Raw genomic sequence first — 9,588 nt, 5'->3', positions numbered from 1 at the left:
TGCATGAACGTTGTTCAACTCTCCACACTATTTCTTTCATATCACTGTTCTTCCATTTGTGCTCCATTGGCTCAAATAAGTATCCTTAGAGAAATTCATCATGTGTGCTGTTAGTGCCTCTAACAACATTTTTCAGCATTCATCCTGCCTCTTACCAGGCTATGTGAAACAAATTTGTAGAAATGCAATTCACTGTCAATAGAACAGATCCCTAACACCTGAATACTATGTTAGCAGGATCTTTGAAAAAGTAATGCTCAATATTACCTTGCTTTAAAAAGCTTAGAAAGGTTGACTGAGAAAAACACGTACTTTATTACCCAGGAGATTGTGACAGTTTACTATGATCAGGATGAATGTTCTTTTATTTGTACTTTTTTTTAACCTCTTGCATAAAGGTAATATGGCACAAAATATATAGAGGGAGTTTTAAAAACAGACCTGAGTTGACAACACACTACTGGCTTGCTGTTTGATTTTGGATAAATAAGCTTTATTATACCTCAGATGTCATATTGTGTATATAAACAAATCAAATACCCAACACATCCCTTTGTGTTATTTTATGGATTATTAAAATATATTGCTACAACATGTATATTGTTTTTTAAAAGCCCACCAAATTTTGACTACTGCTTTTGAACATAACCTAAAAGTGAAAAGACGAATGACTCTAATTTTCATAATTAAATTTTGTCTACAATGAAGCTTTCTGAATGTCGTGATCTTGTTTCCATAGAACAATCAAAGCCTAGAGATATAAGTTGCTACTAGAGGTAATGCATTCTTTGAATTGTCTTTTATCCCTTTATACACAAAGGTACCTGAAACTGTGAATGATAAATACCTGCTGCTTCTGGGATGGAACATTCATCTCCTCTAAGAGGATTGTTTCAGCTGCACAAAGTTTCCTGTTTCCATCAGGAAGTATATAGTAAGCATGATCTATGTGCTTCACAATGACATGCACATTAGAAACAGCGGAGAATACTAAGTTGATGTAATGTGGATCAGGACAAGACATAAAGCCAGCTTTCTACACTTAATAAATAATTTATATCAAAGGTACTGTGTTTCCTTAAAAGAAGAATGAATCACTTGCTAACCTTTTATTAAATGATACTCTGGAGGTAACAAATTATGTAGAAGATACAATCGTTATCTAAGGGATCCTTCAAGCCAAGTTGGGAAAATTTGGAAAACAGAATATAGCTTTCAAACTAAAAAATACTTCCAATATTTTCTTAGCCAGAATTATTTCAAATAATAAAACATAAACAAAGTGAATTGCAAATGTTATCTCAACTAAAATATTGCCTAAAACAGTCAAATAAAAGATCTCATTTGAAAATCTGCCAAAATAGTAGATTACATTTAGATGATAGATGGAAATTCTGAAATGATTACTTAGAAATTTCCAGTGATCTCCTGTTTCTTATGTAATATTATGTAAGTTTGTTAGTATGGTATCTTGTGACCAATAACCTTTCTAGTTCAAGCTCAAGCTCTTGTCCTCATGCATCTTGTGCGTCAGAATCCTCACCTTTGCTCGAACACTGCTTTTTACGTTTTACCTGTGATGTCCCTTTCCTGTGATCTTACCCTGCCATCTAAATCTATAATCCTTTAGGTCCTAAGTCAAGCTTTATCTTTTCTGGGAGAAGTCCTCCAATCTTTATTGCTTTTCTCATAAGATTATATCAATGTATTAGTCAAAGTTCTCCAGAGAAACAGAATCAATATGATATCTTAGTGGACAGAGAGAGACAGAATTGTCACTTTAATAACTAAAGCTTTCAATAAAATGTCTATGCATATTCACAGTCATGGCTTTTCCGCTAATGAGTCCTACATACTCCACAGTGCAGCTCTACTAAGAACACAACTCTAGTTCAGCTGTGCACAAGAAGCATATTAGAGCAGAAGGCAATGTTCAGAGAATTTGTTTCCAAAAATTGTTTCAATCTAGTTTTCCATCTTATGCTATTTCTGGCCATCGCATTCCTCATGTTTGTTTTATTCCTTTACTATCCCTTTTTTAAAATCTTCTTTTATCATTCTCTGCTTTTCTGCTTTGTTTCCTGCATTTTAACCAAGTATTTGCTCTTTTTGCAATTTCCATAAATCTTGGCACTGTTGACAATTGGGTAGCATACTTCTTCATTATGTTTGTACCATCCTGAGTGTTGTAAGGTGCTTAGCAACATCCCCTGGACTCTTCCCTTTAGATGCCGGTAGCAGCCCTCGGTTCCTGACAATGAAAAATATCGCCAAACATTGCCATATGTCTCCCTGGGGCAAAATTATCTTCTGTATAGAACCACTGCTTTAGATGGGTATTTTAGAAATGAACTGTGTGGGATAGTTCTGGACAGTGGATGCTGGACCCCATTTGGAATGGAGATAGGACAATATGGATGCAATATTATATCACTCCATGAATGCTATGGTGCTATGGTTGACTGCTGAATCAAAATGTTTATACTTCCTAAATCTAAAATAATGGCGAGCTACCCACTTAGCAAGTATTCTTCTGCTATGGCATCTGGACACAATAAGTTTGATGGTGTTTACCTTATAATGACCTGTTCAATTGTAATAGAGAAAAATATGACATTTTTGTGACAAGCTTCTAAAATGCCTACATTATCTCTTGAGATCACACTCACTCAGGATCATCATAGACTAAGAGATAATGGTAAGAATTAGAATATCTCTTCACTCTATTTCAAATAATCAAGACTAATTGCTAGGTTATAGGCTCTGTTTTATTATCCCTTGGGTCTTCCAAGAGTTTTCTTTAATTTGTGTGACTTATTCTATGTGTTCTACAACAGAGAACTGAATTTCGTATCTACCTGCAGTGGTAAAATGGATTGTGAACTGTGTTTCTTCATTCTGAAGCTTTGTAGCTGATATCACAGGCTTTACCCTTTGCCTCAACATTTCAATTTAGTTCCTTACATGAGCACTTTACTATGAACCTCTTCAGCTGTTTCCACCAAACATTTCATGCTGACAATCACCTACACAAAGAGTTTATATTTCAAGTACAAGAAAGCATATTCATTTAAATAAGTATTTATTTGGACCTGCCATGTGCCGCAGTTTATGCTAGGTCCTGGAAAGTGTAATTTAAAATAAGAAATAATATAATTAACATACATGCCAACAGAATTATATACAAACTATAACTTTAGTTGTTAGAATGATTGCTATAGTTAATATTTTGTGTCAACTTGGCTGGATCAGAGGATGCCCAGGTATCTGGTTAAACATCATTTTGGGGTCTCTGTGAGAGTGTTTCTGGATGAGATTAACATTTAAATCAATGGATTCAGTAGATTGCCTTTTCCTATCTGGATAGGCTTCATCCCATCTATTGAGGGCTATAATAGAACAAAAGGCAGAGGAAGGAGGAATTTGTCCCTTTTTCTTTCTGCCTGGCTACTTGAGCTGATACAGAAGTCTTTTCCTGCTCTTTTACTAGGATTTACACTCAACACTCTCAGTCAAATGGAGAAACTTCGATTATCTGTGAAATACTTTGTTGATGTCTGTTCATTTCAAATTTTAAAAGAACACAGAAGCCATTTATACTGATGTTGAGACTCCAACTGATGCTCCTCCAAAGTGCAGATAAAGTGAAGGAAAAGAAGTGAGAAGAATTAACTGATGTACCTTTATTGTAGTTACCAGAAATTTCAGCATTATGGTAAAATTTTGGAACAAGTTCCATCATGTTAAAGCAAAGGTTGGCAAACGTTTTATTTTTTTCTGAAAGGGGTCAGATAGTGAATATTTAAGGCCTTAAGAGACATATGATCTCTTTCGGAACCACCAACTCTTCCACTGTAGCGTGAAAATCACAATAGACCATATGTAAATGGATGCTTGTGCCTGTGTTCTGATCAATTTTATCTATAGAAAAAGGTGATAGCTGGATTTGGCCCACCAGCCATCATTTTTTGACTCCTGATCTAGAAGAAAAGCTCTATAAAAAAATTTGTTCTGTGACAGTATGATTTTATTCACACTGACTCTATATTTGTGAATATCCATGGTATTTCATATAGAATTATAGTTCTTATGTCACTTTCTCATTATTGAGCTTATATAATGAGTTTTCTTTTATCTTTATGTAAAAGAATTTTACAGGGTGCTTTGCACATAAGCTACAAGTTTGATAGAGTCTCCAAAGCTGAGGGCAAATATTGGTAAATGACAATACATCCCAGTCCTAGGCACATCCCCATGATTAGAGGTGGCCATGACAGCTTTACAACTTTCCTGAGCCTTATACCCCTAAAGTGCAGTTTAGACATTTGTAAGAGAATGAGGTTTACTCTGAAATAAGTTTCATTCTTGTGGGATAGTACTACCCCCATGACACACAAAGATATGCACATATATACACCGTTTCCCTCTCTTTGGGGAGGGAGAGAAGGTGATGAGGCCCATTCATAGAGAGTATGGTGGCTGGCTGAATGACAGACAGTAGTTTCATTATAATAAGAATGCTTTGGCCAGGCATAGTGGCTCATGCCTGTAATCCTAGCACTTTGAGAGGCCGAGGCAGGCAGATTATCTGAAGTCAGGAGTTCAAGATCAGCCTTACCAATATGGTGAAACCCCGTCTCTACTGAAAATACAAAAATTAGCCCGGCATGGTGGCAAGCGCCTGTAGTCCCAGCTACTCAGGAGGCTGAGACAGGAGAATTGTTTGAACCCAGGAGGCAGAGGTTGCAGTGAGTTAAGAGTCAAGATTGTGCCACTGTACTCCAGCCTAGGTGGCAGAGAAAAACTATGAAAAAAAAAAGATAATATTTTATATTATAGGAACTCAAATGCTTGTTTGATGAATGCCTAACTGAAAATAATATTTTCCAACCCAATTATATGATCAAATGCTCTATGATGGGATATAAATCTCTCAAGACATGAGATATGTCATATGTTTCAAATCCTCTCTAAACTCAGTTTTCTTTCCAGCAGGAAAAAAAGAAACACATGAAGCTAAGAAAACAAGTTTACTTAATGCAAACAGTAGTAAGTGCAGGATGCATTTACTAAAAGTGTCACACTAATAAAAGAAAATGTCGTGTGTCTAGAATTGTTTGCCCACCAAGAGGGCAAGGCAGAAAATTGAGTGTTTCTGTATCTCCTGGAGCTTTGAGACTAGACTAGCATACTCTTAAAGCAGGGAGCCATTAGAATTAGCTGAGTGGAAGACACCTGCTCTAGGACCAAATCACACTTCCATGGACAGTGCTGTGAATGTGTGTTTCCTATGGGCCAAGAAGGCCACCTCCAGGACAAATGGATCCTGGCAGAAGAAAGGTCAGTGGGATGGAGCCCTAGCAGGCAGGAACTGTGGATGAGGAGTCAGGGAGAAGTCATGGAAGGGTGTGCTAACTCTGTCAGGCAATATTCAGTACAGGGGTTCGAGGCAGAGTGGGCTGGGGTGGGAAGAAGATGGTTACTAGAAAACACACCAACGTCTCCACTAGAAAAAGAACCAATATTCAGACATCTGTGGTGTCTTAGTTCAGACTAAGATACCATAGACTGGGAGACTCAAACAAGAGAAATTTATTTTTCACAGTTCCAGAGGCTGGAAAGTACAAGATCAAAGTTCTGACCTATTTGGTTTTTAGAGATGGCTCTCTTCCTGGTTTTCAGATGACCACTTTCTGCATCCTTACATAGCAGAGAGCACAGAGACCAGAAGCAAACCCTCTTGTGTCTTTTCTTATAAAGGCACCGATTCCCACATGAAGATTCCATTCTCATAAGCTAATTACCTCCAAAAGGCCTTGTCTCCAAATACCATTGCATTGGGAATTAGGAGTTTAACATATGAATTTGGAGGAGGGGCACAAACATTTCATGCTCAGTCCAGAGTGCATAATAACAGAGGATATTCAGTGGCAAAGATTGGGTCCTAGCTAAATACACAAATCCTGTAAGATCACCAGAAAATCTTTTAAGATGCAATGAAGTACATCTGAGCTCCCTGCCACAAAGAAGAATGCTACTGTAAGTCTTTGCTGTGTTTCCCCAGAGAGGTGTTAGAAATGAGATTCTGGGCTGATCTGGTTTAAGACGGGTCCTTCAAAGCAGAGAACTGATTGGAATTAGGTATATTTATAATGTCATAATTTAGAATTGATGGGCACAGCAAAGAGAGGAAGCTGACATGAGTCCCCTGATACATAAACTGTTGCTTAATTAGGGGACTGTTTATTCAGGTCTGCAGACTATTGGATCCAACAAATTAACCTATAGAAATTTCCCAAAGCATGCAGTGAAACGAGCTATTTGTTGATGTTATCTCATCCCCATAAGTTTTCAGAAGCAAACAACAAAGTCCATGTTGACACAGGTGGTCTAAAGCATCATGTTGAGGCAAATGGCCCTGTTGTCATTTTCTTTCCTCCAATTGTATCTTCTTGAATCAAACAGAAGCAAGGAGAAGTACACCGTTGGAAGACAAGGTGGAATATGGAAATTAAAAAAAAAAAACAACCTTCTTTAAACCACTGGTGTCCTCTAGAAACACATGACAGGCCTGAACTAAGGGGAAAGGGAGCAGCTTTGACTGTCACTGTCCAAATCTGGTTTTTAAATTATGCAGCTTTGAACTGCTAATGTGAAATGAAAATATTTCTTGATACTTTAATGTGGTCGTAGATCTACCCATTGTATTGTTCAGGGATTCGGGGAAGCTAGAGCCCTGCATTGAAGTGTGAAGTTCAATGGTGTTAAAAAAAAATGAAGTAGTTTCTAATTGTGCCCTGAGTCCTGTCTGCTTAATGCATCAGTTAAAATCAAAGATAACCATTTAATGATTCTTGATTTTCTCTCTTATTCAGTAGTAGGGGTAGATTTTCATTCAGTGGGTCCTATATAGGGTCTGACATAATAATTCACGTTTTGATCAAAGTAAGAAAAACATGAAAAATTCCAAGTTATAATTTATTATTTTACCATTGTTTATCAGCACTGGCCTTATTTAGGATCAGAATAAATATGAAGGTGGAAGCTACTCAAATGTACCTCTTAAATCTCCTGCATCAGGGAGAATTATTAATTGATAGACAGCTCCAGCTACTGGTCTCTGAATCTACCATTGCTTCTGTGCCAAGGTTGTCTGTCATCCATTCTTGTTAATAAATACTCTTGCCAAAGATGCTAAAGCAGGCACATTTTGGTGACATGTAAGGCTCCTTTGATGGGTGACTAGCCAAAACTTTCTTAGAATTGCCCTAAAGAAATTTCTTCTGGGCCAAACTTCCTTCCCTCCATTGTTCCCCGAGGTTAGACATATGCCACAGTAGTACAGCTCTCCCAGGCCTCTCCAACTACCTCCCCATTATCCATCACTGGTATTTTCACCAATAAATCTTTTTCATGTTTAATCCCATTTGGCAGCTGCTTTTCAAAGGACTGCAATGGACACAATTGATCAGTAAGAGTTGTTCTTTTAAAATTAAGTGTAACTTACTTCCTCTATTTTTAATAATGGGTTTATATGATTTTCTCCGAGTGTCTCATCCCCATTATTCCATTTGCCATATAATGATAAATTATAATTGTATGTGTGTGAACTTATTGAAACAGAGAATTTGTGTCTTTGTTCAGCATAATGCTTGGTATATATTGGGACCTCAATAAATATTTTTTTCAATGAAAGACTAAAACGAATTTTTCTAAAGCAAATATATAAAAAATGCCCTTATGAGGAGATTAAAATCTCTTAAGACATGAGATAGGTTATATATTTAAATTTTCCTTTACACTTTCTGTTTTCTATTCAACAAAATAGCAGTAAAACATATGAAACAAACAAAAAAGCTTACCTACTGAGGACAGTGGAAGATGCGGGATGAATTCACTAAATGCATCTTTTTTTTTTTTTTTTTTTTTTTTTTGAGAAAGAGTCCCACTCTGCCACCCAGAGGCAGGAATGTAGTGGCATGATCTTGGCTGACTGCAACTTCTGTCTCTCAGGTTCAAGTGACTCTCTTGCCTTAGCCTCCTGAGTAGCTGGGATTACAGACATGCATGAAGACAATTGAAGATATAGGATGAATTCACTAAATGTGTCTCCTTTCCTTTCCTTTTCTTTCTTTCTTTCTTTCTTTCTTTCTTTCTTTCTTTCTTTCTTTCTTTCTTTCTTTCTTTCTTCTTTCTTTCTTTTTGACAGTGTCCTGCTCTGTCACCCAGGCTGGAGTACAGTGGCATGATCTCTGCTGACTTCAACCTCTGTCTCTCAGGTTCAAGTGATTCTCCAACCTCAGCCTCCCAAGTAGCTGGGATTACAGGTGTGTGCCACGCCTGGCTAATTTTTGTATTTTTAGTAGAGACAGGTTTTCACCATGTTGGCCAGGATGGCCTCGAACTCTTGACATTAAGTGATCCACCAGCCTCAGTATCCCAAAGTGCTGAGATTACAGGTGTGAGCCATCATGCCCGACCTAAATGTATTATATTAATAAAATAAAATAGAATACCAGAATTCATGCCAAAGAAATAAGTTTATTTAAAATATTGCAACTATTTGAAATACACTTGAATGGAAGAACTATGGGAAAATAATAAGAGAAGAATTTTAGAAAGATGATAACAGAAATAATTATAAGCATTGACACAAAAATTGAAATTCAAGATATATTTCCTTTCAGATCAAGAAAGTTCCTAGGTCAAGATTAATTTGTCCATGTTCAATCATATACTTCCAGGAGGGCTAGGATACTGAGTCCTGCTGATGTAGATGGTCAACAATCACAGATATTGGACAGGCTGAGTGTTAGATTTCCATAGAGTACAGAATAATCATGAGAGAATGGAGAATATTCAGTAAGTTGATCCACAAAGGCGAGACCCAAAGGTTGGTTGGTAACAAATTGCCTGGAAATTCCTGGACAGAAAGGTAGTTGGTTGTTAAAAGCTGGACCCACTATCCAGAGATTGGAAGCCAGTGCTTCCATAACTAAGAGATGCAAGGCTAGTGTTTCCACATCCAAGGGATCCTATGTAGTTAGTCTGGCAGGGGCTGCAGAAGATGGAATTCCTTGGGTGGTAGCAGGATGTCTGATAGGATCTGACCAAATTGAAGGGTGTCTGGCAGCTGGTGGGTTCACAATAGGTCTCCTGACAGCTGTTGTAAAGAGAGGAGCGCAGTTGTTAGGTATTTGGAGAATAGATGGCATTGGTGGTGTAGAACGAATTATAAGTGGAAACTGGACATCCCAGGTAACCTCCAAAACAGTGGGAGGAGACGTTTCCAGAGCTGCAGTTGTAAGACATGTTACTAGGAGTTCTGAGTTCAGCTGAGTTGCAGTGAGGAGTGTGTGTGTGTGTGAATGTTCCCTTCTATACTGGATACTGACATACTCTAGCAATGGATATAGTCAAAAGTGCCCATTTTAATGAGAACACTTAATTATGCTCCATTGAAAATGAAATACATTAACATTCAAAGAGCTTTTTTTTATGAATGCAGACTTCTATATGAAAGAATTTCATTAGTTTTTCAAAGCAATTGTTCATGAAACAAAAATGCCATTTCTCATTCATTTTGCT

The 9,588-nt window shown here is 37.3% G+C and overlaps 1 protein-coding gene across 1 annotated transcript; it reads right to left on the bottom strand.

The window, feature by feature from the left end:
* Positions 1-8,859: 8,859 nt before the first annotated feature.
* Positions 8,860-9,312, bottom strand: LOC135276373 (keratin-associated protein 15-1). Its single transcript, XM_064379997.1, is given in 1 exon segment — positions 8,860-9,312. A coding segment is annotated over 1 exon segment (453 nt).
* Between the last annotated feature and the right edge of the window lie 276 nt (positions 9,313-9,588).

Source organism: Aotus nancymaae, unplaced genomic scaffold (assembly GCF_030222135.1).
Source record: "Aotus nancymaae isolate 86718 unplaced genomic scaffold, 86718_ANA_hifiasm-v0.15.2.pri h1tg000022l_1, whole genome shotgun sequence".
NCBI classification, from domain to species: Eukaryota; Metazoa; Chordata; class Mammalia; order Primates; family Aotidae; genus Aotus; species Aotus nancymaae.
This window is presented reverse-complemented; position numbering and strand designations above follow the sequence as displayed.